Below are 27471 nucleotides of genomic sequence, written 5' to 3'. Positions count from 1 at the left end.
TGCATATTTTTAGCTTTATGTTTGTATCCTGCTCTGATGTCAGGAAGCAGCGCCACAAAGTTAGCGTTACCCGTGTGCGTTCAACAACAGGATCTTTGTGAGTCTATCTGATTCTTATTAATCAATAATATTTATTAGTTATTGGCTTAAACTCTGCTCACAGACATGACAGGCCCGTTCCAGCCAATCACAGCTGTGCCTGTGATGTCATCGGGAAGGAAGCGTTAGGGAAAGGCATCCGGGAGCACGGAGGTAAACAAACATGGCGTCTCGTGTAGTATTGTGGTGCCGGTATTCCCTACCGTCCTGAAGGCATCACATGTTCATGGTCATGTGACCAGGAGGTGGAACGTCGACAGAACATCGCACACTGGGCATTGATCAGGACCAGCTGATTATCACTCGTTATGATCACTAAACAGTGACGCACATTGATCGGCGACGTGTTCACTGACCGATGATCAATCAATCAATCTGCTGAGTCAGGGCGTTGAGCCGCCCCTGCTAACAGCTAACCGCTAACAGCTAACAGCTGGTGACTGCTCTCACTTCAGGTAAAGAGCCCTTGAACCTGTCGTGCTGCTGTAGTTGTGTCTTCACCAGGTGTTCTCTTCCACTGCACAGCTGGTTAGCTCAGCTAGCGCTACGGCTAGCTGAGCCAGTTCAACCAGACACACACAGGGCTGCGGCGTGGGCGTTCAACATGGATGAGCACAGGGAGAGAGAGGCAGAGGTGCAAGAGAGGCAGCTGTGGTTACCATGGCAACAAGGAAACACAACAGTCATCTGGACAGGAATGTAAGGAGGGATGAAAGAGAGGAAAGAATGTAGGATTTAAGAACAGAGGGATGGAAAAGAGAAAAGGAGCTGGGCTCTTTTATTGGAGAGGTGGAAGAGAAACGTGGGATGGAGAGAAGGTGTGTCAGACAGGAGAAAGAGGAGAAAGAAGGGATGAAAACAAAGTAAAAAGACGGCAAGAAGACATAAACCGAAAAGCCGCTTCCTAACGGATTTGAAAGGAAGTCTCCTGATTTCCCATAATGCACCTGGACAGGTTGCTTCTTTGACCTTTTAGCATGTTTGTCTCTGGCTGCCTTTCTTCAGGTGAGGTAGGCGGAGCTGAACGATGGCGGGGGCGTCAGTGAAGGTGGCGGTGCGGGTCCGCCCGTTCAACTCCCGAGAGACGGGACGCAATGCTGCTAAGTGCGTGATCCAGATGCAGGGCAACACCACCTGTAAGGCCACGCCCACCCAGCACCCGCTAGCCTTTAGCATGTAGCCTGTCTGTCAGACAACACAGCCCTGATGTTTGTGTTGCAGGTATCTCCAACCCCAAACAGTCCAAGGATGGAGCCAAGAGCTTCACCTTCGACTACTCCTACTGGTCGCACACGGCGGTGAGGCCGCGCTCCGTCTCGCGTTGCTCTGGGGAGGCGGTAAGCGGCGCTAACCAGAGGTGTGTGTGTCCCCCGCAGGCCGACGCCCCCGGCTTCGCCTCCCAGAGGCAGGTGTACCAGGACATCGGAGAGGAGATGCTGCTGCACGCCTTCGAAGGTAACACACCTGACCTCTGTCCAACAGGAACCATGCTAACGATGGAAAGGATGCTAACTAGCATCACGCCGACGTGAACGATGCTAACGATGCTACATGGAAACGCTGTACGCGGTGACATCAGCGTTGTTTCTGTGGTTTCCTAGGGTACAATGTTTGCATTTTTGCCTACGGACAGACGGGGGGAGGAAAGAGCTACACCATGATGGGGAAGCAGGAACCTGGACAGGAAGGAATCATTCCACAGGTACGCCCAGACAACTACTTCCTGTTTCAGCCTCGTGACTGGGTGCATCTTTAGCTAGCGCTACGTCCGGAGCTAAAGGACTTTAGTCGTCTAAGCTAACGTTAGCAGTAACAATCCGGACGTCTGGACTAGAAGTGAACTCGGGGTCGATGATGTCACCGACGTTTGATACGTGAGGAGACTTCCTGTTTGACGCTAACGTGTCTGGACCCGCTGCCGGTCTGCTTGTCTTCAGCTGTGTGAGGACTTGTTCCAGAGGACGGGACGGAACCTGGACCCGGACCTGACCTACTCGGTGGAGGTAAACGCACCGCGGTCCCGTCGTCCACTCGGTCCCCTCCCTCCAGCTGGCTGACCTCCGTCTCTGACCTTCCTCCAGGTGTCCTACATGGAGATTTACTGTGAGCGGGTCCGGGACCTGCTAAATCCAAAGTCTCAGGGGACGCTGCGGGTCCGGGAGCATCCCATCCTGGGTCCCTACGTGGAGGATCTGTCCAAACTGGCTGTGACCGGATTCCCCGACATCCGGGACCTGATGGACGCTGGGAACAAATCCAGGTCCAAAGCTAGACGGGGACAACCGAGACGCTGGCGCTTGGGTCTCTGGCCGTCTGTGTTGATTGATCACTGAGCCCTGATTGGTTCCTGATTGCAGGACGGTCGCAGCCACGAACATGAATGAGACCTCGTCCAGGTCACACGCCGTCTTCACCATCGTGTTCACCCAAAGACGACGAGACCAGATGACTGGGCTGGACACTGAGAAGGTAGGAGTCCCACCGAGGGCGGCGCCCCGCCCCCCCCCCCGGCCCCGCCCCGCCCCGGTTTAACGCGCTGTAAACTGTCCAGGTCAGCAGGATCAGTCTGGTGGACCTGGCCGGCAGCGAGCGGGCCGACTCCTCGGGGGCAAAGGGAACCCGCCTGAAGGTCAGAGGTCAGCCGGGTTTGATGATGTCATCGGGTTGTGTTGTTGTTGTTTACTGAGTGTTTGTGTGCAGGAAGGAGCAAACATCAATAAGTCTCTGACCACGCTGGGCAAAGTCATCTCGGCTCTGGCTGAAATGGTACGTCAGAGTGGACCGGACCGGACTGGACTGGACCGGACTGAACCGGACTGGACCGGACCGGACTGAACTGTTCTTCTGTCTCTGCAGCAGAGCAGCAAGAAGAGGAAAAGTGACTTCATTCCCTACAGAGATTCTGTTCTCACCTGGCTGCTGAAGGAGAACCTGGGTACGTAGCATTAGCATTAGCACTAGCACTCAGACAAGTAGCACAGCAGAAAAGCTAATCATCTCCGGTGACAGTTTATCCAATCAGCTGGTTGATTGCGTGATGATGTCACGAGACCCGGGACCCTGGAGGAAGATGGATTAGATTGTAATAGATTACTATCACAAAGTAGATTCCAATCTCCTTAGACTGCAGTGAACGAGCTAATATCTTATCTTCGAGGAACACTTCGGCTAGCAGTGTATGCAGGACCAGTAAGTGCTGAAGTACTCGGACATGTACAACACACAGTATCGGTACCGGCGTCTTGGTTTCAGGAGGAAACTCCCGGACGGCCATGATCGCGGCTCTCAGTCCTGCTGACATCAGCTATGAAGAAACGCTGAGCACCCTGAGGTCGGACGCCGTCCGATCAGAGTACAGATTACCCCGGATTACGGGACTGGCTCTCATGTGGCTGACGTGTTGCAGGTACGCCGACCGCGCCAAACAGATCCGCTGTAACGCCGTGATCAATGAAGATCCAAACGCCAAACTGATCAGGGAGCTGAAGTCCGAAGTGGAACGACTGAGGAACCTGCTGTTCTCTCAGGGTCTGCAGGAGCTGCTGCACGACGCGGGTACACACACAGGTACGCTGCACCAGGGTGCACACGCAGGTACGCTGCACCAGGGTACACACGCAGGTACGCTGCACCAGGGTGCACACACAGGTACGCTGCACCAGCGTACACACGCGGGTACGCTGCACCAGGGTGCACACACAGGTACGCTGCACCAGGGTACACACGCAGGTACGCTGCACCAGGGTGCACACGCGGGTACGCTGCACCAGCGTGCACACGCGGGTACGCTGCACCAGGGTGCACACGCGGGTACGCTGCACCAGGGTGCACACGCGGGTACGCTGCACCAGGGTGCACACGCGGGTACGCTGCACCAGCGTGCACACGCGGGTACGCTGCACCAGGGTGCACACACAGGTACGCTGCACCAGGGTGCACACACGGGTACGCTGCACCGGGGTGCACACACAGGTACGCTGCACCAGAGTACACACGCAGGTACGCTGCACCAGGGTACACACGCAGGTACGCTGCACCGGGGTGCACACGCAGGTACGCTGCACCAGAGTACACACGCAGGTACGCTGCACCAGAGTACACACGCGGGTACGCTGCACCAGGGTGCACAGGCAGGTATGCTGCACCAGGGTGCACAACGCGGGTACGCTGCACCAGGGTGCACACGCAGGTACGCTGCACCAGGGTGCACACGCAGGTACCCTGCACCAGCGTACACACGCGGGTACGCTGCACCAGCGTACACACGCAGGTACGCTGCACCAGGGTGCACACGCGGGTACGCTGCACCAGGGTGCACACGCGGGTACGCTGCACCAGGGTGCACACGCGGGTACGCTGCACCAGGGTGCACACGCGGGTACGCTGCACCAGGGTGCACACGCGGGTACGCTGCACCAGGGTGCACACGCGGGTACGCTGCACCAGGGTGCACACGCGGGTACGCTGCACCAGGGTGCACACGCGGGTACGCTGCACCAGGGTACACACACAGGTACGCTGCACCGGGGTGCACACGCAGGTACGCTGCACCGGGGTACACACACGGGTACGCTGCACCAGGGTGCACACGCGGGTACGCTGCACCAGGGTGCACACGCCGTTTACATGCTGTTCTCTCTCTCTGAAGCCATCAACAATGGTCCTGCTGGTCCTGCTGGTCCTGCTGGTCTTCCTGGTCTTCCTGGTCTTCCTGGTGTTACTGGTGGCTCCTCCTCCCCTTTGCAGCTGATGCTTGCATCCAATGGTGTCTCATCTAAGAATGGCTCCGCCCCTCCAGGTGACTGTGTGTTTGTCCGTAAGGCACTCTGTTGAGGCTGATGTCAGAACGGACCGGTACCTGCCAGATATTTGTCACTCAAGGAGAGTTTTCTAAATACTTTCTAAATTAATACTTTTATGTACCCTCTGATCTTTACGTCCATGCTAAGCTAAGCGCTGCTGCATCCAGTGCTTCTTCATCGTTCTCCTCCTCTCCTCCTCCTCTCTAGGCACCGTACCTGCTAACCTCCTGATGGAGGACAGCGAGGAGACGGAGAGCATCAGTAAAGAGGAGGCGGCGGAGCGGCTGTTGGTAGGACGACCGTCAGATCTCCCAGAGTTCAACGGGCTTCGGCGCCGACTCACCGACGTTTGTTGCTCCCGCAGGAGACGGAGAAGATCATCGCGGAGCTGAATGAGACCTGGGAGGAGAAGCTACGCAAGACGGAATCTATTCGGCTGGAGAGGTGAGGGCTCGGCGAACTACGACTCCCACGATGCATTTCAGTCAGTCTGGCACCCAGCGATGCTGTGATGTTAGCGGCTAATGGGCTAAAGCCAGTTTCACTTTGCTGCTGTGAGAGCAGGAAGATGAATGAAACCCTCTGTCTGTCTGTCTCTCTGTCTGTCTCTCTGTCTCACTCTATGTCTCACTCTCTCTCACTCTCTCTCTCACTCAGAGAGTCGCTGTTGGCAGAGATGGGTGTGTCCATCAAAGAAGACGGAGGAACGCTGGGCGTCTTCTCACCTAAAGGAGTGAGTTGTCTGTCTTTCATCTGTCTTTTGTCCACGAACACCCCGACTTCATGTTGAGTGTTGCCACCTGCTGGTTAGTCTGGTTAAATCAGATAACAAATCAGCAATCAATAAACCCAGGAGATCAAAGCAACAGCTAATAATGTTAAATGTGAATAAAACTTACATCAAGTGGGTTTTGTCTGTTTTTATCATCATTATGATGTCACTGCGAGATGGACAGAACAGGAGCTGATTGGCTGATAGTCTTTGGAGCTTCGTTCCCAGCTGAAGGAGGACGAGTCTCTATTGGCTGTGAGCTGAGTGGGCGGAGTGAATCCTGTCCAATCAGAAGAGATGTTGCCCTTTCATCTTGAAACTAATAGCGCTAGAAGTACTGTATGAAGTAAAAGTACTGCTGTCAGCCTTCACACCTGTCCCCGCCGCAGACGCCTCACCTGGTCAACCTGAACGAAGACCCTCTGATGTCCGAGTGTCTGCTGTACTACATCAAAGAGGGCGTCACCAGGTCAGCGCCCGCGAGTGAAAGCACGGCCGTTCCCGTTAAACGGCTGTGTGAATGTCTCCGTGTCTCCGTGTCCCCGTGTCCCCGTGTCCCCGTGTCTCAGGGTGGGTCAGCAGGACGTGGACGTCAAGCTGTCGGGTCACTGCATCAAAGAGATCCACTGTGTGTTCGTCAGCGAGACCAACGAGCAGGGGGAAGGTGAGACGCACCTGGTTACCACGCAGCCGCATCGCCATGGTAACGCTGGCCGTCTGCAGCCGCGTCCCGGTGAACGGTTTATTTCATGCTAGTTCTTCCTCTTCTTCTCTCTGTAAAAGCTGCCAGGAAGTCTGTCAGGTATTCCTCCAACAGCGCACGTTACGCCACTGCACGCACGCACACACACACACACACACACACACACGCACGCACGCTGCTGTGTGTGTGTGTGACGGCTGTTGTTCTGCTTCTGTGCAGTGGTCGTCACGCTGGAGCCGTTAATCGGAGCCGAGACGTACGTCAATGGGAAGCAGATCGCCGACGCCGTCGTCCTCAAGCAAGGTGAGACGAACGATACGGAGTCTGCGGTCTGCGGCTAGCGGACCGGCTAGCGGACCGGCTAGCGGACCGGCTAGCGGACCGGCTAGCGGGAACAAAGGTTATCCGCTGCTTTGGCCTTCCCACATTCAGCGGCTGTGTCCCTCCTCCGTTGCTAGGTAACCGTATCGTGATGGGAAAGAACCACGTGTTCCGCTTCAACCACCCGGAGCAGGCCCGACTGGAAAGAGAGCGCAGCGTCACCAGCGACCAGCAGGTGGAGCCGGAGGACTGGAACTACGCTCAGAGGGAGCTGCTGGAGAAGCAAGGCATCGACATCAAGCTGGAGATGGAGAAGAGGTGAAGAAGAGGAAGAAGAAGAAGAACAGGAAGTGAATCCACAGAAACAGGAAGCTGCAGCCAATCAAATCACTGTCTGCACAGGTTTCAGCAATGATGTCATAAAATGATCTAGGATGACATCACAGCCAAACAAATATACCCACAGCACGCTGGTACTACCGTACTAGCAGTACTACGATCAGTACTACAATAAGTACTGCTGAACATCGATCATCAGACACAAAATACATTGGAGAATGCAGTAATTTCATGTAAACATTGTACTTCTATTCACCACACAGGATGTATTCTGTTAAAATGGGCGTGGTTCAGTTCACGCTGTGTGATCAACAGCCTGATTGGTTGGCGTATTGATCCGTTGACCGATTGCTGGCTGTCTGTTGCAGACTGCAGGACATGGAGGTTCAGTACCGTAAAGAGAAGGAAGAGGCGGATCTGCTGCTGGAGCAGCAGCGACTGGTAGGTTCTGGTCGGACCCGCGCTCAGGGGCTCCTCCCATCACTAATCAATAATCAGCGTGTTTGTGCTCAGTATGCCGACAGCGACAGTGGAGACGACTCGGACAAACGCTCCTGTGAGGAGAGCTGGAGGCTGATCTCCTCCCTGAGAGAGAAGCTACCTGCCAACAAGGTAGGCACGCCTCGCGTACTAGTATACTTCCATTAGTACGACTCACGTACTAGTATACTTCCATTAGTACGACTCACGTACTAGTATACTTCCATTAGTACGACTCACTTACTAGTATACTTCAATTAGTACGACTCACGTACTAGTATACTTCCATTAGTACGACTCACGTACTAGTATACTTCCATTAGTACGACTCACGTACTAGTATACTTCAATTAGTACGACTCACGTACTAGTATACTTCCATTAGTACAACTCACGTACTAGTATACTTCAATTAGTACGACTCACGTACTAGTATACTTCCATTAGTACGACTCGCGTACTAGTATACTTCCATTAGTACGACTCACGTACTAGTATACTCCATTAGTACGACTCACGTACTAGTATACTTCAATTAGTACGACTCACGTACTAGTACACTTCCATTAGTACGACTCACGTACTAGTACGCTTCCATTAGTACGACTCACGTACTAGTATACTTCCATTAGTACGACTCACGTACTAGTATACTTCCATTAGTACACTATATTTACTAGTATTGTGTAGTAATGTATACTACATATATGCTACAAGTACACTGTACGCCGTGTCCTCACCCAGGTGTCTCACCTGTCCCCAGGTGCAGTCCATAGTGAAGCGCTGTGGACTCCCCAGCAGTGGGAAGAGGAGGGAGCCTCTCCGGGTCTATCAGATCCCTCAGAGGAGGAGGATCAGCAAGGACCCGAAGCGGGTCACCATGGAAGACCTCCGCCTGCAGGCCGTCAAGGAGATCTGCTACGAGGTCCGACCCGGCGGGTCGCCTGGACTGTGTAGCGTAGCATCAGCAGCGTGCGGTAATGTTTGTACTCCTCCCGTGTCTGGCGCCCCCCTCAGGTGGCGCTCGGAGACTTCCGCCACTCACGGCAGGAGATCGAAGCGCTGTCCATCGTGAAGATGAAGGAGCTCTGCCGCATGTACACCAAGAAGGACGCCGGCGAGAGGGAGAGCTGGCGGGCGGTGGCTCAGGACGTCTGGGACACCGTGGGCATCGGGGAGGAGAGGAGCCCCCCCACCGAGGAGGGAGGCGGTGTCGGAGGAGAGGCGGAGGAGGGAGGACAGAAAAACAAAGTGTACGATCTGAAGGCTCACATCGATAAACTGACGGACATTTTGGAGGTGAGTTGGACTACGGCGTGGGGGGCGGGGCATCCCGGCGCCGTGGATTTAAACGTGTGCGACGTGTTGCAGGAGGTGAAGCTCCAGAACAACATGAAGGACGAGGAGATCAAGTCTCTGAGGGACAGGATGGTCAAGATGGAGAGCATCATACCTGTCCAGGTAGGTTCCCGGGCCACTTCCTGCCCCGCGGCTCTCTGGCGAGCGCTCCCTGAAACGTCTCTGGTGTCCTCCGGGTGTCAGGAGGACGTTGGAGATCAGGGGTCACCTCAGAGGGAGGAGCAAGGAGCGGGCGACGCCCCCGCGCATCCAGAACACAGGGTGAAGAAGCTGATGGACGAAGACCCGGCCTTCAGGAGAGGGCGCCTCCGCTGGCTGAAGCAGGAACAGCAGCGGATTCTGAACCTGCAGCAGCAGAACATCAGCAAGAAACTACGAGGGCAGAACCAGAACCAGAACCAGGGTCTGAGAGAACCCGTCGTCCCCGTTCACCTCCCCGGCACCGGTCGCTTCATCCCTCCCCAGGAGTGCAAGCTCAAATTCCCCTTCAAAAGTAACCCCGCCCACCGGTTGTCATGGGGACCAGCCAGCGCCGCCCTGCAGGCTCTGGGCCTGGGAGACAAGGGAGGAGATGGGTCCGAGCAGAACGAGGGGGGAGGGGGTGGCGTCGTGGAGGGTAAAACTTCTCCCCCACCGCCTCCTCCTCTCTTGCCCCTCCCCTTCCAGGCTCCGCCCCCTCGTATTCGCAGCCCGAGCCCTCATTGCGGCTGGCAGCAGCGTAACCAGGGTGCGTACTACCAGAACCACCAGCGCCAGCATCGTCGCAATTCCCTGGACAGCTCCACCCACCCAAATGGGGGCGGAGCCAATCACCAGGGTAGACCCATACTGAAGAGGGGGGTGTCGCCCACACCTGGAGGGGACAGAGGAGGGGGGGGAGACAGAGACGGAGGCTTCCATTATAACCAGCACCACCAGTACCATCCCTACCCTTACTTCAACCCCCACAATGCACCATTCCAGCCAGGACCCTACCCAAACTACCACAGCTTGCAACGCCCAGGTGCCCCTCCTCTTGACTTCGTGCTAGGGGTGGGGCCACCAGCAGGTGGGTGGGGCTTTACCACCCCACCCAGGATGAGACGGCAGTTCAGCGCACCAGACCTCAAGAACAGGGAGACGCCCATGTGACCTCGAACCCTGAACAGGGAGACGCCCATGTGACCTCGAACCCTGAACAGGGAGCTCTCTGATTGGCTGGCTGTGTGTGTGCATGCACAGCTTCCTGATAGCATTTATGTTAGCTCGGGTTAGCAGTTTTCATAGCGATGTTGTTTTAAGAAGTGCGTTATTTTATATTTAGCGTGATCCAGTTCATGATGCTCAAATGGACTTGTATTGATCACTGATATTGAACGAGGTGCATTGATGCTAAAGCTTTAGCTCCAGCAGCTAGTTACTGTTAACGAATGTCTCCTACAGAGGATTTCTGTGGTTGTAGCTCTCCCCGTTAGCCTAACGAACTCTTAGCTAGCTCACCTTAGCCTGTGATTGAGCTTTATAGGCTAATGGATGATGGTGTTTTACACAAGCCTATGAAGTTCAAAGTATTAGCCTAGCATAGCTAGCCGGGGTGGCGATACGTTGTGTGGAGAAAGTGTTCGTACGTGTTCACCACTCGTTTTGATTTTACTTCACCGTACTGTTAGCGCTCGCGAGCGGACAAACGAAGGACCTGAGAGGGACAGCTGAAGCGGTTGTTGTCCTCGTCCCGCCGCGTGTCTCCTTCGTTGGGCGACCTGTCCCTTTAAGGCCAGGTGACCGTTTCATTCGACTGGCTGATGTTGGCTCGTTGTCCGCTGAGTTCGGAGCTCATAGTTGCCGTCTGTCCCTGCATACCAAAGAACGCTGCTGTGTGGCGCCTCCTGCTGGGGAGACACTGCTGTACAGGAGTGACGACGTGTTTTGTGTATATTTGAGGTGTACCTGACTTATTTTGTCTCTTTATGAAAATGAATCTATTTAAGATGTGAAACCTTCACTGTCTCTGGCAATCATGGGAAATGTAGGAAATGGCGCCTCGTTGGCGGTCTGTGAATACTGACGCGGGAGAGGCAGCGTGAATGAAGGGTGTACGTCGGGTCGTTGAGCAAGGATCTCTGGGAAATGTAGTGTGAGGCGTAGGAAGTAGTTGGAGAGGCCTCGAGGGTTCTGGGAGGGTCTTTACTGTGACCTAAAGGATGAGGAATCAGCTGCTGCCTTCAGGGGACATGAAGAAGTTGGACGTTGTGGTTGAGGACAGTTACACCTGCAGGAATTCATTTGATTGGCCGGTGTGGTATGGCGGCGGGGTTCTCTGTCTCTGTGGGGGCCCGCCATGCGCTGGCCCCGCCTCTCGCCCGTAGTCCGCTGGGATTGGCTCCAACAGCACCGTGACCCACAGAGACGACGGATGGCAGGTGGTGTGGCGTCCACACCTCCATTGCCACATAAGTGGACACAGGAAGCTACAATCCTGCCCAGGCCCCGCCCACAGAGAGCACGGCATTGTGGGAGTTTATGACTGGCGATCACGAGACAATCATCCTGCTGCCGCCGGGTTTGATGGGAAAAAGTGTTTCCTTCTTCTCGCCTTGGCGTTTGATTGGCTGTTAGTGTATCAGATATTTTAACCCTGTGACGTCGCCGTTGCTATCATTAACAGAAATGTATTGATCGGTCTTTGTTTGGATGCTGCTGTGTGTGTGTGTGTGTTTAGATTTGTTTTGTTTTTTTAGGAGGAGGAGTCTCCGGGGGGGGGGGGGGGGCCTTCATTAGAATATGGACATGACGACGCCACGGTGTTGCTCTCCTCCCATTGGCTGACGGCCTCTCAGGTGTTCTGCAGACATGATAGCAATAAAGTGTGGATTCGACCCAAACCTGTGACTGTCCTGTTTGTGGTTCTACGGTGGCTGAGAGGGTCCAAACAGCAGCAATGCTGGTCTGACCGCCCGCCGTGTCGTTCCCGTTGCCTCATATGCTAACGGTAGCATGTAGCACACCTCGGTGTGGGTTGCCTAAACGCACGAAGCTACTTATCGTCGTCGGCAACGGCAACGACTGCTACATTATTGTTGGTTGCTGCTACGACCTGGATGAAGGCCCAGCGCCTGATTGGTTGTTAGGCTGTGATGCTAACGGAAGAAGCTAGCAGCTAATTCAGCTACCGCTGAGGAAGGCTTTAACGAGGGGCGGCGGCGGTCCGGGGTCAGCTGACCGGCAGCTGAGCCTATCACACTTCCTGCTTCAGCAGCTGCTTCCAGCGCCGCCCGTCAGACTCGTGGTCACGATCCGACGGGTCAGAATGAAGCTCTTTGTCCTCCTCGTCCTCCTTGACCATGTTGCCGTGGTGACGGCAGTGGTCGGTTGCCTCGGAGACCGGGACAAGGACCACCGCCCCAGAGAGGACTGCACGGCGTCCGACTACAGCGATGTCCCGTCCGGGTTCGACCTGTCGACCAAGGTAATCATCGTCCTAGACGGGAAGTAATCCGATTACAACTTGTCAGTGATTACTGCTACATTTACAGACAGATTACAAATACCTGCGGCGCTCAGTGACGCCAGACTTAAGAAGAGTTTAAAATGCTCTGCGGCTGGAAACTCCAACAAAAGACGCCCGAGCTGATCCGGATCCTGATTGGCTGCCGGGAGGAGACCACAGCCAAACTGTTTCCTGTTTCACGCTGATAAGACAGGAACCGGCTCACTCTCCTTCTTCTCTGTCTTTAGGTTCTGCTGTTCCCCAACAACCGGTTCTCCAGGCTGTCCTGGCCCTCCTTCCAGATCTTCCCACAGATCCATGAGCTGGACCTCAGCAGCAACCAGGTGTCTGCCGCTCCCGGGCGCACGCCGGGCAGCGAGCCAGGGTGGCGTCGGTGACGGTGACCTTCTGTGTGTCCAGGTTCTGGAGGTGACCCCCAGCAGCGTCCCGGTCCTGCCCAGCCTCAGCGTCCTCCGGCTGGCGTCCAACCTTCTGACGTCCCTCCCTGACGGATCCTTCGCCGCCTGTCCGGGTCTGACTGAACTCTACCTGCGTGACAACGCCATCGACGCCCTGAGTGACCACACCTTCTCAGGACTCAGCGGGCTGGAGGTGAGTGTTAGCAGGAGCTCTCAGCTCGCTGCATGGGCGGAGCAAACATCCAATCAGGATGAAGGATGAAGATCATTGGTAGTTCATGGCTGACCAATCGCAGGGCTCCGTTTCAGAGGAACACGGGTTCTTCATTCCTTCTAGTCAAAGGACGTTCACGGTGAGCCTCCTCTGATTGGTTGTTACATTTTTCAGATCCTGGATCTATCGTCCAATGGCATCAAAGTGCTTCCTGTGCTCATGCTCCACCCCCTACCTGCCATAGAGACCCTGTACCTGGAGAGCAACAAGGTGGGAGAGCACATGACTAAGATCCAGAATCCACAGGCTCAGGTTAGCGAAGAACAAAGAGGGAAACGAAACCAGCGAGGAGGCGGAGCCTGGGACCTCCAGCTGTTAGCTTGTTTGTTTCATTCTCGTGGTTTGGACCGAGCCAATCAGAGCGAAGTATAGGAGACGCAGCAGATGAGACCCGAAGAATTCATTTCCTTTTCTATTCAGATCAAAGAGATGCCAGACGATTGGTTCAGCCAAAAGGAGGAGGTGCCATACCTCTACCTCTCAGACAATCCCTGGTCCTGCTCCTGTTCCCTCCTTTACTTGAGGCGATACCTCAGCGACTACGAACTCAACGTCTACGTCCGGGACGGTCCGATCATCGAGAGCGACGTGGAGAGTGTGGTGAGTCAGGACGCTGCTCTCTGGTGATGTCGCCATGTTTGGCATCAGCCAATAGGAGCAGTTCAATCCAGGTGAACTTTAACATTAAACTGACGGACCAAAGAGGCTCTTCTGGAGTTTGGTACCGGAACCTAACGGTGCCATTTGAATAGCATATCAACACTTTAGCTTGGTGCTGGCAGTTGCTATGCTAGCGTTAGCTGCCGATGTGCTAAAGTTAGCTGCTGATGTGCTAGCGTTAGCTGCTGATGTGCTAGCGTTAGCTGCTGATGTTTTATGTTCACACTGACAGCAGAAGCTCATTTTCTTTTAGCTTTACTCCCAAATCTTCTCTGTCTCTTTGTTGTTCGGACGTGTTGTTTGCAGGAAATGTCTTTATTGATGACATCACAGGTGATCTGCGCTAGGAATGATCGTTGCCTTGGTGTTCTGCTCCCAGGTGTGCACCTCTCCCCCGGATCACAAAGGAAAATCCATCATCAACCTGGAAGACTATGACCTGTGTCCACCGCCGGATCTGACCAATCCCAGAGGAGACTCCGCCCAGGCGAAGAAGGCCACAGAGCCAGCTACCACTGTGTCTGCTGCTAGTACTACGAGTACTACTACTGCTAGTACTAGTACTAGTGCTGCTGCTCCCTCGCCGTCTGTACCAGCAGCGCTTGAGGACCACAAAGGGTCCACTTTGGTTGAGTCTCGTTCTACCATCAGATCGTCAAGTAAACGATTCACTACCATGACAACCAGATCTGTATCTTCAACCTCAACACCCAACGTCCAGGTAGTCACGGCAACCACCGCGGCGGAGCCGTGGGCGACTGGTGACCTCGCCACCGGCACGGGGGGGTTCTGTGTTTGGCTGTTCGCCGGGTGTCTGTTGTTGTGCGTGGCATCAGCGGCGTGTATCCTAGCAACCGTGGCGAGGCTGGTCATGTGGTACACAAGGGAGTACGAGCTGCTGAAAGCGATGCTAGCGAGGCAGAGAGGAGGTGGCGAGAGAGCGAGGCCGGTTAGCAGGAGGGGAGAGAAGGAGGTGACCGGAGGAGCGGTAGCATCGTATCGCTCCGTTCTGTTCATCCACAGAGACGGAGGACAAGAAAGAACAGACGTCCCTCTGGAGCCGGCCGGAGGACACAAAGAGGGGGGGGAGACGGGCGTGTACAAAGAGACAATATATCGCCTGGTGAGCAGAGAGGAGGAGGTAGGAGGATGGAGGGATGTGATGGAGGAGTGCAGGAGGACGGAGGGAGAGAGAGGAGGAGATTCCAGAAAACGCTACAGTGTGATTTTGAGGGAGGAGAGAGAGGAAGGGAGAGAGCAGCGGGATTGGGTGGTCGGGGGGTGGGAGGTGAAAAGAGGAGGAAGGGAGGAGCCCAGAAGCAGCTGGGGGGAGTGGCTGGCGCACTACTTACCCAGCATGCCATGGGGAGTTACCATGCCAACAGATGGTGAGGCAGTTCATTAGCATCACAAAGGACATCCAAGAATGTTGGGTTGCCACGCCCTTTTTGAGGGCGTGGCATTTCTATAGACTGCAATATAAAAAAACAAACCGAGAATCTTTTAGTGTAGCGAGTTAGCTTTATGCTTAGCGTGGAAATAAAGTTTGATGTCTGTATTTTTGTGTGTATAAAAATTGTTTCATTGATTAAATGAAATAAAATACCGATTGAGAAACAGTGATTATTAGCAGCCTCGCTCACTGGTACCACCAAACCGAGGCTCCGCAGCCTGAGCCTGATTCAGGACACAACCAATGAACACAAACAGAGCAGCGCACGTTGATGACGTCACGGACAGACAACTGGAAGGCGGCCCAGGTGAGCTCCCACCTGACCTGACAGTTCAACAGTAACTTTGATTGGGTGAAATTGCGCTGGCCTCTCCTCGTCATGGAAATAAAGAACCGAACTGTTGCGTCACCGTCTACAAAGACTTCCGAAGGAAAGTTCCACTGGGAAAAGTGGTCATATTTAATCACAATACTATTTTGTTCACAAAGTGACTAAAACAATTCCAACCAGCTTCAGCTAAATTCAAGAAGAGAAGGATCGATCTCCGTTCACTGGTTCTTTCATAACTTTTTTTTACATATATTAACTTTATTAACAAAACTCACTGAATATATCTGACACAAAACATTTGGTTCTTTCATAACTCGGGCAGCACATTACTGACGTTAGTCAAGTCGCAATGTAATGACGCAGAAACTGTCGCCGGAGTTTCCCGCCCGGCCGCTGGGAGGCGTCGGTCTCCGACTGTGAAATGGAGGTGTGACCGGATGCAGCAGCAGCAGGCGGAAGCGTTGTTGGTTCATTGTGAGCAGGCCTGGCGGCGGATAGCTTGTGTTGCTAGCTAGCTAGCCAGCGGTCTTCTCGGCAGAGAAGTGGGGGAGCTGCAGGTATTCAACTCCGTGTTAACGTTTGTTTTCAGTGTTTGCCGCGAACACGAACTGCGCCTGCGCAGCGTCGCCAGGCTACCTGTGACGCTAGCTAGCGAATGGTCCTTTGTAGCTGAGCCCGCTTGCGCTAGCGTTAGCTCATTTATAACTATTATGACACTGCGCTAATTTATTCTTCTTCCGATGTGTGGTTTTACTCACTGTTAAAATGTCAATAAAGTTATTTTAAAATAGCTGAACCTATAATTCGAATTCCATTTAAATCGGCTGATGCCACTGAAGCTAACAGGCTAACTACTAGCAAATGGCTTAATTAATTCGACGAACCCGTTAATGTGGGAGCATCTTAGTTCAACATGGTGTAAGCGATGGACGCGTGCGTGAAGCCGGATGTGCGTGAAGCCGGATGTGCGTGAAGCTTTATGTCTCCGTTGAGCCGCCCTGCAGTTCACCCGGAGGGCGCTAACCCGAACCCGGCGAATGGAGCTAAGATGCTAAAGTCATTACTTTCACCTGTCAATGGGAAAAAAGGCCCAAATTTGATGATGGTCCAAGAAAAGTATTGATTATACATTTGAAATTAAATGAAAACACGCATTTAATCTTCCTTTTAAAGGTAACTTCTGAGTTGGTTCAGGTTATTGCTGATTGGTCGGATCCCCAGATTGTAGATTCAGAACTCTCTGTCATCGGTAAATCACACATCCGTGCACGCACACGGCTCCAGATGTGTCCTGATGTTCAGCTCCTGTCCTGCGTCGAGTCTGTTCTCCCAACCAGCGTCTGTGTTTCTAGTAAATGGGTGACAGCGATGACGAGTTCGACCGGAGGAGGCGGGACAAGTTCAGGAGGGAGCGGGGTGACATGGAGCGGTCGAGAGAGAGAGAGGAGCGTCGGAGGGACGAGTGGCCCGACAGGTACGTGGCGAGCGCTCCAACGCGCCGTTGGGGCGACGCGTCGGGGTCATCGGTTCGGGTCTTTCCTCAGGGACTGGGATCGTGGCAGAGAGAGGAGGCGGGACTACGACCGAGGTCGACGGGAGCGGTTTTCCCCGCCCAGACACATCAGCCCCCAGCACAAACGCATGAGGAGAGACTGGTGGGTGTGGCGATTAACAGCTGATCAGTGGGGGGGTGGAGTTTACCAATTTACCTGGTAAGTAGTTGAGGTTTCATCTTTCCGCGTATAAATGTTCCAGGGATGACCACCGGGGGGAGCCGTACCGCTACGAACTGCCGTATGGAGGAGGTGGCGTTCCTTTTCCGGGGGTGGGGCCTCAGGGCTGGCACCCCGACCTCCCTCACCTTCACCCCCACCATGGAGGGCACCCGCTTCAGGGCAGGTGGGCTCTGCAAGCCTCGGTAGCATTAGCACGCCATCGTCCTGCTGGGTCAGCTAGCATTGTTGCTAACGTTAGCTGGTTAATGTCTCCCAGGTTGGGAATGGTGGATCCAGATGTCCCCCCTCCGGGCCCCCCCACCATGAGGACCTTTAAGGTGAGCCCTAGCAGTTCCGCTTCCTGGATGTGTGTGTGTTCTTCTTTTTAACTCATTCAGTACCGGCCGGTTCCCCTTCTGGAGTTGAATCACCAGAATCAAACGGAGAAAACGGCGTTTCCAGCTGATCAACAGTTTACTGCTAAATAACAGCAACGGCAGGTCCTCTGTGATCCGGGCGGATCCGTCCGGAAACGACCCTGAACCCAAACCCTGTGCGTGTGCGTGTGCGTGTGCGTGTGCGTGTGCGTGTGCGTGTGCGTGTGCACACAGGAGTTCCTGTTGAGCATGGAGGACAGCGTCGACGAGACGGAGTCGGTGAAGCGTTACAACCAGTATAAACTGGACTTCAGGCGGCAGCAGCTGCAGGACTTCTTCATCCAGCACAAAGACCAGGAGTGGTTCCGGTCCAAGTACCACCCCGATGACATCACGCTGAGGAAGGCGGAGTCTCTGGCCGCCCTCAAAACTCGGCTCGGCGTCTTCCTTTTCCTCATGGACAATAGCTGGCTGGACAACGTGTCTCTGGACATGGAACACGCCCTCGCCATCATCAAACTGTTGGATGCAGGTAGAGCCAGACGGGGCCCTGCAAGGGTTCCTGGGTAATGAAGTCCTGCTGTCTCACTGATTGTTCTGTTCCGTGCAGCGGTCATAAAGATGGAGGGAGGCACGGACTTGGACTTGCAGGTCCTGGAGGCGTCAACTGCTCCCGTGGGGCCTGGTGGGGATCGTAGCGGAGCAGCAGGAGGACCAGGAGGAGGAGGAGGAGCAGGAGGAGCAGCAGCAGGAGGTGCACAGAAGAGTCAGGGAGAGCCCAGTGGCGGAAACCTGAGTCGTCGGATGGGGGAGGCGAGCAATGGCAAGATGGGAGAGAAGGACAAGAAGAAGGACAAGAAGAAGGGCAAGAAGGACAAGAAGGACAAGAAGGTAAAGCCCGACAGCTGTTTGTCCCAGGGACCAGCAGGTGGCGCTGATGCACCTGCGAGGGAAGAGCCCTCCTCAAGACGGCCTGGGAAACTGCTGTTGTGTCTCCTCAGGGCGGTGAAGACGAGGCCAAGCTGAACGGCGAAGAGGAGGAGGAGGAGGAGGAAGAGGAGGAGAAAGATGAGGAGGACAAGACTGCAAAGAAAGTGAGTCTGACGGCGATGATGATGATGATGATGATGATGATGATGAAACCCCGGCTCTTTCTCTCAGGGCAGGAAGAGGAAACGCAGCGTGTCAGCTGACAGCGGCGAGGGCAGCGTCTCAGACTCTGACTCCTCCCACTCTGACGGAGAGAAGGAGGATGACGAGGAGAAGGAGGAAGAGGAAGGTACAAACGCGAAGCCATATTTCATACATTTCAATCAAACTGAGCGATGATGGCGGTGTCGGGTTTCTGATGGCTCGCGGGTTCTGTGTGTCAGAGCACCGAAAAGAACGGAAGGAGGTCCCTCTGAAGCCCCGCCCCCTACACCTCACCACTTCCTTGTTCGTCAGGAGCATCCCACCAGAGGTGTCCAAAGAGGAGATCAGTGCAGTGAGTGTCGCACGCACACGCACACACACGCACACTCGCACACACACACACACGCACACACACACGCACGCGCACACACACGCACGCACACACACACGCACATGCACACGCACACGCACACTCGCACACACACACACGCACACACACACGCACATGCACACGCACTCTCGCACACACACACACGCACGCACACAAGCACGCCTGCTGCTGGCCTGACGTGCTTCCTGTCTCCAGCTGTGTCGCAGGTACCCCGGCTTCCTGCGGGTGGCGCTATCAGACCCTCAGCCTGAGAGGAGGTGAGATCCTCGGGGTCGTGTTGTAACCATAGCGACCTGCAGCTTAGCTAACTGTTAGCTCCACCAGGTTCTTCAGGCGCTGCTGGGTGACCTTTGACCGGAGTGTGAACATCAAGGAGACGTGCTGGAACCTGCAGAACATCCGGGTAACGCGCGCACACACACACACACACACACACGCACACGCGGGGCAGCTGACCCCCTGACCCCCTGCCGTCCTCAGCTCAGGGACTGCGAGCTGTCTCCGGTGGTCAACAGAGACCTGTGTCGCCGCGTCCGCGCCGTTAACGGCCTCACGCACCACCGGCCGGCGGTGAGGAACGACATCCGCCTGTCGGCGCGCCTCGTCCACAGTCTGGACCAGAAGGGGGAGCTGTGGGCCCGACAGGTAGGCCCCGCCCCGCCCCGCCCCGCCCCGCTGCGTGACATCGCTTCCTCTACCGGGGGTTCCCCTTGACCCGGTTCCGTTGCAGACGGAGACCAACCCCGTCCTGAAGAACATCACAGACTACCTGATCGAGGAGGTCAGCGCCGAGGAGGAGGAGCTAACGGGGGCCGCGGGGAGCAACGGCGACGACGGCAAAGACCCCGCCTGCTCTGATGTCGCCGTGGAGACGGACGACAAGCTGCTGAAGGTGGGAGGAGCCGGGCGTGTGCGTGGTTTGTGGCTCCGGCTGTGCTCTGATGGGCGGGGCTTGTGTCCAGGTGCTGGACCGGCTGCTGCTCTACCTGCGTCTCGTCCACTCGGTGGATTACTACAACTTCTGCGAGTACCCGGCGGAGGACGAGATGCCGCACCGCTGCGGACTCGTCCACGTACGAGGACCCCTGCCTGTGGGCAAGATCACTGCAGCGGAGGGTACGCGCACGCACACACACACACACACACGCGTGATGATGTCAGAGGATGAAATGCAGCGGTGCGCTGTGATTGGCCAGTGAGTGAGCACCAGAGGATGTGTGAAGAGCGTCTGGCTCCTCTTCTGACGCCATCGGAGAGTCTGAGCGAAGAAGACGCCGCCAAGCTGGGGAGGAAGGAGCCTGAACAAGAGGTAGCGCCCGTCCGTCTGTCTGTCTGAGCCCGTCTGTCTGTCTGTCCGTCTGAGCCCGTCTGTCTGTCTGAGCCCGTCCGTCTGTCTGTCCGTCAGTCCGTCTGAGCCCGTCTGTCTGTCTGTCTGTCTGAACCCGTCTGTCTGAGCCCGTCTGTCTGTCTGTCCGTCGGTCCGTCTGAGCCCGTCTGTCTGAGCCCGTCTGTCTGAGCCCGTCTGTCTGTCTGTCCGTCGGTCCGTCTGAGCCCGTCTGTCTGAGCCCATCTGTCTGTCTGAGTCCGTCTGAGCCCGTCTGTCTGTCTGTCTGTCTGAACCCGTCTGCCTCCCTCTGGTTCTGGTTCCGTGTCCAGGTGGAGAAGTTCCTGTCCACCAACACCCAGGAGCTCAGCAAAGACAAGTGGCTCTGTCCCCTGAGCGGGAAGAAGTTCAAGGTGAGTCCAGAGGGCTCTGTGAGGCGTGGCTTTGTGGTTACCACGGTAACTGTGGTTGCTCTTCAGGCTCCAGAGTTTGTGCGTAAACACATCCTGAACAAACACGGAGATAAAGTGTCCGCCGTGAGACAGGAAGTCATATTCTTCAACAACTTCCTGCTTGATGCCAAGAGACCCGCCCTCCCTGAGAACAAGCCCCACCCACCTCCAGCACAAGGTGACTGACCTGCGGTCACAAAATAATTTGGGCGGAGCCCAAAGACTGACGTGAGCTTTGTCTTGTAGCCACGCCCCCTGGTATGGCAGGATTTCCTGGTCAGTCCCCGCAGCAGCAAAGCCTTCTGGGATATCCACCTGGAGTCAGACCTCCAATGCCCGGTTTCCCAGGTACAGACGGACACGCCCAGACCCGTCTCACGTCCTCAGCCCCTCGGTGCTCAGCGTGTGTGTGTGTGTGTGTGTGTGACAGGTGGAGGGCCGCCCCACCCCCCCAACCAGTTTGGGTTGGGTCGTGGTAACTATGACAACTTCAGAGGTCATTTAGGAGGAGGAGGAGGGTATCCTGGGAAGCAGCGGAACAGGTGCGGTACAGATGGGCGTATTGATCGTTGATCGTTGATCGTTCCTGTGTAACTCTCTCTCTCTGTGTGTGTGCAGGGGCGTGCGAGGAGACCCCCGAGCGATCATCGAGTACAGAGACCTGGATGCACCTGAAGACCTCGACTTCTTTTAATCTTTTTAAACCTTTATTATTACTACACTTCCCATCATCCTCTTTGTTGGCGGTGTGTTTCAGTGGGGGACCAACATTCCTGTTGCCATGACGATCTGATTCCACTTTAAAATAAAGATGCAGGAAGACTGATGTGACTCCTGTGTTGCTATGGTTACCGTTCTCGCGTTTATGTCTCTGATTGGAGACCAGTTTAAACCTGGAAAGGGGCGGGGCCAGACAGAACTTCCAGACCCAGTTCTGATCCACCTGTTGGGTTCTGACTGGGTTGAATAAAAGATTTCTCTCACTCACACACACACACACACACACACAGGTGTAAGTCCTCCTAAGCCTATCAGGCGGGCCGAGTGTTATTATGGTTACCTGCTGACTCGGCAGGTTCACAACACAAGCTCCTCCCACTAATCTCACTTCACTGCCTCCTCCCTCGTCTCCTGTTGGCTCTCTCATTCCCTCGCCTCCTTTGGTCCTGACCTTCGTCGGTTTCTTGTTGAGAGTAACTGATTACATTCCTTCCAGTACTTGTACTTTGGGGGGAGTCCCTTTCTGGGGGCGCCGTGCTCAGGTGAATATGATCCCTCCTCTAATCTCTTTATCCCTCCTCTACCTCAGCCGAGACTCTTTCCTCTGCAGACTCTGATTTTGAGGAGCCTCCTCTGTTTCCGTGGCGATGACTTTCATCTAGGCCGCATCACACATCCGAGGGTGAGTCGAGGAACCTCTGGTGAATGGGGGCGGGGCCCCAGGCGGCCTTTGTTGAGCTAGCGGTTTTAGCTTTGAGGCTAAAGGGAGGATTTCCCTTGGAGAACCTTCAGGTGACTAAATACCTGAGGAGGAGGAGGAGGAGGAGCTAAAATCGTCTGATGTTTCCTTCCTGCTGTTCCTCTGAACAGAGAAAAAGGCCTTCATGGCAAAAGTCGCTCCATCCATGGCCACGTTAGCCCCGCCCATCATCGTGCTACAGCACATGGAGGAGGAGCTAGGTGACCTGCGTGACAGGTGAGTTGTCATGGAAAAATGAGAATGTCTTGAGTTCTGGGGGTGTTACGGGTTCTGGGTACATGATGGGGTCTCCATGGATCCTTAAGGGACCCCTATTTCAGGGATCCTTGGCCCGGGTCAGAGTGTGAGGTGGTTTCGGGGGGTTCCGGAGAGGTTTCTATGAGGGGCGGGGCCGGGAGCGGGGGCGGGCCAGCTTGTTGGTGCCTTGCTGAGGTTCTGGAAGTGACTTGGTCAAACGGTAACCTGTCTCCTGATTGGCTCCTTGGTTTCAGAGCTGCTCAAAGAGGCGGAGCCAGAGGTCTCTTCAACGTCAACAACAGTAACAACAATGAAGAAGAGTAAGACGTGCACACACACACGCACACACACACACACCTTCAGTGTTCTGGGTTTGTGATGTCTTGTTCTCTTCCAGGGAAGAAAAGAAGAAAGCGAGGAAGGAGAAGAAAGCGAGGAAGGAGAAGAAGGAGAAGAAGGAGAAGAAGGAGAAGAAGGAGTAGGTTCCTGGTCTTCACTGGTTGAATGGACGTTCTGCTCCGTGGACTGGTTTTCATGAAATCCCAGTTTAGGTTGAACTGGTTTCCTGTTTTTAGTGGCTGCATATTCTGATAGTGGTGGTGACATCATCATTAGAGTGGTGACATCATCATTAGAGTGGTGACATCATATTGAAGGAAAAGAAGGAGAAGAAGAAGAAGAAAGAACAGAAGGAAGAAAAAGAAAAGGAGAAAGACAAAGACGAGCCGTCCGTATTATTGTTATCGTTGTTGTTGTCGTTGTTGTTGTTGTCGTTGTTGTTGTCGTTATCGTTGTTGTCGTTGTCGTTGTCGTCGTTGTTGTTGTCGTTGTTGTTGTTGTCGTTATCGTTGTTGTCGTTGTTGTTGTCGTTGTTGTTGTTGTTGTTGTTGTCGTTGTTGTCGTTGTTGTTGTCGTTGTTGTCGTTGTTGTTGTCGTTATCGTTGTTATCGTTGTTGTTGTCGTTGTTGTTGTTGTCGTTGTTGTCGTTGTTGTTGTCGTTGTTGTTGTTGTTGTCGTTATCGTTGTTATCGTTGTTGTTGTTGTTGTTATCGTGGTTGTCGTTGTTGTTATCGTTGTTGTTGTCGTTGTTGTTGTTGTCGTTGTCGTTGTTGTCGTCGTTGTTGTTGTTGTCGTTGTTGTTGTCGTTATCGTTGTTGTCGTTGTTGTTGTCGTTGTTGTCGTAATAATCTGAACGCCGTCAGGCTGAAGGAGATCACCGTGGTGGACCCGGCCAGCAACACCTACTACTACTGGCTCTTCGTCATCACCGTCCCCGTCATGTACAACTGGACTCTGATCATAGCCAGGTAGCGGCGCCACCTGGGCACCCTGACCCCCTGACCCTGGAGACCTGGACAGTCTGACCCTGACCCCCCGACCCTGGACAGTCTGACCCTGGACCCCCCGACCCTGGGGACCCTGACCCTGGACACCCCGTCCCCACCCAACGTTAGAGTCAAAGGTCAAGCTAACAAAGAGGAGCTGCTGTAAGACCGTATAACTAATAGTGTGTGCGTGCACGTGTGTGTGTGTGTGTGTGTGCGTGTGTGTCAGGGCGTGTTTTGAGGAGCTCCAGACTGACTTTCTGATCTGCTGGTTCATCCTGGACTTTATCTCGGACCTCTGCTACGTTGGTGACATGTTCTTCAGAACCAGGACTGGTAGGAGTCCAGAACACAACGATTACAAGACGCACGTGAACACACACTCGGGTTACCTGCGTGTGTGTGTGTGTGTGTGTGCGCGCAGGTTACCTGGAGCAGGGTCTGCTGGTGAAGGACGAGGAGAAGCTGCGTGAGCGCTACGTGAAGAGCTTCCAGTTCAAACTGGACCTGGTCTCCATGGTTCCCACCGACCTGTTCTACCTCGTCCTCGGGGTCAGGTACCCGGAGATCCGGCTCAACAAGCTGTTCAGGTTCAACAGGTAGGACGAGTGAAACGCTCCGGGTTCACGGGGTGAAACGCTCCGGGTTCACACGCTGAAACGCTCCGGGTTCACACAGTGAAACGCTCCGGGTTCACACAGTGAAACGCTCCGGGTCCTCTTGGTTTCGCTGTAGGATGCTGGAGTTCTTCCAGAGGACGGAGACCAGGACAAACTACCCCAACGTGCTCCGGATCTCCAACCTGGTCATGTACATCGTCATCATCATCCACTGGAACGCCTGCCTCTACTACTCCTTCTCCAAGGCCATCGGTGAGGTTCTGCTCCGATTCTGGCCCAGCTGGTCTCAGCCCGTGGATCCTGTGTAAACCGCTCGGTCTCGTCCCGCCCCTCCAGGTTTTGGCGCTGACCGGTTCGTTTATCCGGATCCATCAAACCCAGAGTTTGGTCGTCTAGTCAGGAAGTATGCCTACAGTATGTACTGGTCAACGCTGACTCTGACCACCATTGGAGAAACTCCGCCCCCTGTGGAGAACTCTGAGTACTTATTTGTCGTCACCGACTTCCTGGTGGGTGTGGCCTATAGAACTGGCTTTTTAAAAAGTATTTAAACAGTAATGATGTTGGCGTGAGTCGGGATGAAAACTCTGATCACTTTCTGACACGCCATCTCTTCTTTAACTCCGCCCCCTCCCCTCGTGTTTCTCTCTTCTTTAACTCCGCCCCCTCTCCTCGTGTTTCTCTCTTCTTTAACTCCGCCCCCCCTCCTCGTGTTTCTCTCTTCTTTAACTCCGCCCCCTCTCCTCATGTTTCTCAGGTGGGCGTGTTGATCTTTGCCACCATTGTTGGTAACGTTGGTTCGATGATCACCAACATGAACGCTGCCAGAGCCGACTTCCAGTCCCGCATCGACGCCATCAAACAGTACATGAGCTTCCGAAAGGTCAGCGAGGTCATGGATCCGGATCCGAACCCGAACCAGGATCCGGACCGGACCTCCGTTACACTCTAAAGAGTCAAACTTAATTAGCGGTTTGAGTTCAGAAATGCACCTGAAGTTGTGTTTGGGTTAGGATTTGGGGGGGGGGGGTAGATTCGGGCAGAAACGGGAAGTTGAAACAAATTGCCGGGTCACGTGACACGGGTTCCAGGTCTGGGCCGTAATGTGGAGGGGCTGGACCGTCATTCTCTGTCACCACATTGGAATGTAAGATGATTGGTCGATCTCAACATTTGATCCCGCCTCCTGCCGACCATCCAGGTAACCAAGGACCTGGAGAAGCGAGTGATCAAATGGTTTGACTTCCTGTGGACCAATAAGAAAGCGGTGGATGAGAGGGAGGTGCTGAAGTGCCTGCCGGACAAACTGAGAGCTGAGATCGCCATCAACGTCCACCTGGACACGCTGAAGAAGGTCAGGGGGTCAGGGCTAGCAGCGGCCACTGGCTCCGCCCCCGCGGCGCGCTCACGTCCCGCGTCGTCTCTCCGCAGGTCCGGATCTTTGCGGACTGCGAGGCCGGTCTGCTGGTGGAGCTGGTCCTGAAGCTGCAGCCTCAGGTCTACAGTCCAGGGGACTACATCTGCAAGAAGGGGGACATCGGCCGGGAGATGTACATCATCAAGGAGGGCAAGCTCGCCGTCGTCGCCGACGACGGGATCAAACAGTTCGTCGTCCTGAGCGACGGAAGCTACTTCGGGGAGATTAGCATCCTCGCTATTAAAGGTAAACGCTCAGCCGTCAAATCGTGTCTCCGTCCACAGCGTCTCCAGGTGGGACGTCTCCAGATGGGCCGGCGGTTGGTGCTAACAATGCTGCGCTACCAGAATGCTCCTGGATCCACCATGAAGGGCGGGGCTCCATGTCCCAGAGGACACCTGGATACGTCGGAGCAGAACTCAGGATGGATGGATGATGGATGGAGGATGGATGGATGATGGGTGTGGTCTGTCGTTCACCAGGCAGTAAGGCAGGAAACAGGCGGACAGCCAACATCCGGAGCATCGGCTACTCGGACCTGTTCTGCCTTTCCAAAGACGACCTGATGGAGGCGCTGAAGGAGTATCCGGACGCCAAGGCTCTGCTGGAGGAGAAGGGAAGACAGATTCTGATGAAGGACGGCTTGCTGGACCTGGAGGTGAGGTCATGTGATCCGGTGCGGAGACAAACGGCCGGTGACTGGTTTCAGCGCAGCGTCCGGTCCGTCCTGTAGGTGGCGGCGCAGGGTCCCGATCCCAAGGAGATGGAGGACAAGGTGGAGCGGATGACGGGAGCGCTGGACGCCCTGCAGGTGCGATACGCTCGGCTGCTGGCGGAGCACGAGGCGACCCACGGCAAGCTGAAGCACCGGGTCACCAGGCTGGAGGAGAAGGTGAAGGCCCGTGAGGCTCCGCCCCCTGAAGCACCGGGTCACCAGGCTGGAGGAGAAGGTGAAGGCCCGTGAGGCTCCGCCCCCTGAAGCACCGGGTCACCAGGCTGGAGGAGAAGGTGAAGGCTCGTGAGGCTCCGCCCCCTGAATCACCTGAGGAAAAGTAGTAGGGTGGAAGCAAAGCGGCAGGACTGGGGCGGAGTTTCACTTCATTCAGCTCGCAAAGTGGGCGGCAACCTGGATGATGTCACAGCATCGGAGGACACGCCCAGCTTCAGATGGGAAACAGGAAGTATAACCTGAAACAGGAAGTCCAACTCCAAATAAAGAGGTTTTGTCAGGAAGACCAGACCTGCCTCTTTCTTGTTGCTCCAGAGTGTGTGTGTGTGTGTGTGGGGGGGGGGGCTGAGGATGAAGAGCGCCTTCATTAAGCGGCTTTTAAACCTCCATCCTAAAAATGATCGCGTGTGATGATGATGAATATATTTATTAGATAGAATGTTAGGGTACAAGTACAGTCAAACACTAGCATGTATTACAGTACAAGTACAGTCACACAGTAGCATGTATTACAGTACAAGTACAGTCAAACAGTATGTATTACAGTACAAGTGCAGTCACACAGTAGCATG

General features: G+C 54.8%; 4 protein-coding genes and 1 long non-coding RNA gene across 5 annotated transcripts; all 5 read left to right on the top strand.

Annotated features, from left to right (window-relative positions):
- The first annotated feature begins 1082 nt into the window (after positions 1 to 1082).
- LOC137911476 (kinesin-like protein KIF1C) lies at positions 1083 to 11832 on the top strand. Its single transcript, XM_068755850.1, has 26 exons — positions 1083 to 1235; positions 1321 to 1397; positions 1476 to 1554; positions 1701 to 1801; positions 2037 to 2102; positions 2181 to 2359; positions 2457 to 2568; positions 2651 to 2728; positions 2800 to 2865; positions 2956 to 3034; positions 3352 to 3430; positions 3506 to 3666; positions 4748 to 4897; positions 5109 to 5191; positions 5266 to 5345; positions 5559 to 5634; positions 6063 to 6142; positions 6243 to 6337; positions 6596 to 6679; positions 6835 to 7015; positions 7405 to 7477; positions 7550 to 7648; positions 8280 to 8441; positions 8534 to 8815; positions 8888 to 8977; positions 9059 to 11832. Exons 1-26 carry the CDS (start codon positions 1127 to 1129, stop codon positions 10004 to 10006), a joined length of 3669 nt encoding a protein of 1222 aa, XP_068611951.1. The 5' UTR covers positions 1083 to 1126; the 3' UTR covers positions 10007 to 11832.
- A 469-nt stretch (positions 11833 to 12301) lies between these two features.
- LOC137911487 (uncharacterized) lies at positions 12302 to 12896 on the top strand. The gene is made up of 3 exons (XR_011106115.1): positions 12302 to 12320; positions 12590 to 12685; positions 12762 to 12896. It is a non-coding gene; the product is annotated as an uncharacterized lncRNA (long non-coding RNA).
- A 391-nt stretch (positions 12897 to 13287) lies between these two features.
- LOC137911482 (uncharacterized) lies at positions 13288 to 15310 on the top strand. The gene is made up of 2 exons (XM_068755855.1): positions 13288 to 13634; positions 14074 to 15310. Exons 1-2 carry the CDS (start codon positions 13419 to 13421, stop codon positions 15097 to 15099), a joined length of 1242 nt encoding a protein of 413 aa, XP_068611956.1. The 5' UTR covers positions 13288 to 13418; the 3' UTR covers positions 15100 to 15310.
- Positions 15311 to 15941: 631 nt separating this feature from the next.
- LOC137911478 (serrate RNA effector molecule homolog) lies at positions 15942 to 21697 on the top strand. Its single transcript, XM_068755851.1, has 21 exons — positions 15942 to 16035; positions 16831 to 16952; positions 17023 to 17133; positions 17234 to 17377; positions 17471 to 17531; positions 17805 to 18102; positions 18181 to 18461; positions 18572 to 18664; positions 18732 to 18849; positions 18944 to 19056; positions 19291 to 19352; positions 19420 to 19498; positions 19576 to 19740; positions 19826 to 19987; positions 20058 to 20211; positions 20292 to 20404; positions 20752 to 20832; positions 20899 to 21049; positions 21118 to 21219; positions 21302 to 21413; positions 21490 to 21697. The coding sequence occupies exons 2-21, from the start codon at positions 16834 to 16836 to the stop codon at positions 21563 to 21565; spliced, it is 2595 nt and encodes an 864-aa protein (XP_068611952.1). The 5' UTR covers positions 15942 to 16035; positions 16831 to 16833; the 3' UTR covers positions 21566 to 21697.
- Positions 21698 to 22475: 778 nt separating this feature from the next.
- Positions 22476 to 26914, top strand: cnga1b (cyclic nucleotide gated channel subunit alpha 1b). The gene is given in 14 exon segments (XM_068756048.1): positions 22476 to 22567; positions 22843 to 22908; positions 22986 to 23070; positions 23245 to 23315; positions 23791 to 23895; positions 24143 to 24249; positions 24338 to 24512; positions 24649 to 24785; positions 24870 to 25042; positions 25291 to 25416; positions 25735 to 25887; positions 25965 to 26196; positions 26433 to 26608; positions 26684 to 26914. Coding segments are annotated over 14 exon segments (1929 nt in total).
- Positions 26915 to 27471: the final 557 nt, after the last annotated feature.

The sequence above is a fragment of the Brachionichthys hirsutus genome, chromosome 23, assembly GCF_040956055.1.
Source record: "Brachionichthys hirsutus isolate HB-005 chromosome 23, CSIRO-AGI_Bhir_v1, whole genome shotgun sequence".
NCBI classification, from domain to species: domain Eukaryota; kingdom Metazoa; phylum Chordata; class Actinopteri; order Lophiiformes; family Brachionichthyidae; genus Brachionichthys; species Brachionichthys hirsutus.
This window is presented reverse-complemented; position numbering and strand designations above follow the sequence as displayed.

Coding starts and splice junctions, on each gene's coding strand:
- LOC137911476 (XM_068755850.1), top strand. CDS start 1,127: ATGGCGGGGGCGTCAGTGAAGGTGGCGGTGCGGGTCCGCCCGTTCAAC. Junction 1,555..1,700: donor GCTGCTGCACGCCTTCGAAG/GTAACACACCTG, acceptor GTGGTTTCCTAG/GGTACAATGTTTGCATTTTT. Junction 1,802..2,036: donor AGGAAGGAATCATTCCACAG/GTACGCCCAGAC, acceptor GCTTGTCTTCAG/CTGTGTGAGGACTTGTTCCA.
- LOC137911482 (XM_068755855.1), top strand. CDS start 13,419: ATGAGACCCGAAGAATTCATTTCCTTTTCTATTCAGATCAAAGAGATG. Junction 13,635..14,073: donor AGAGCGACGTGGAGAGTGTG/GTGAGTCAGGAC, acceptor TTCTGCTCCCAG/GTGTGCACCTCTCCCCCGGA.
- LOC137911478 (XM_068755851.1), top strand. CDS start 16,834: ATGGGTGACAGCGATGACGAGTTCGACCGGAGGAGGCGGGACAAGTTC. Junction 17,134..17,233: donor AAACGCATGAGGAGAGACTG/GTGGGTGTGGCG, acceptor TAAATGTTCCAG/GGATGACCACCGGGGGGAGC. Junction 20,212..20,291: donor CAAGATCACTGCAGCGGAGG/GTACGCGCACGC, acceptor GTGATTGGCCAG/TGAGTGAGCACCAGAGGATG.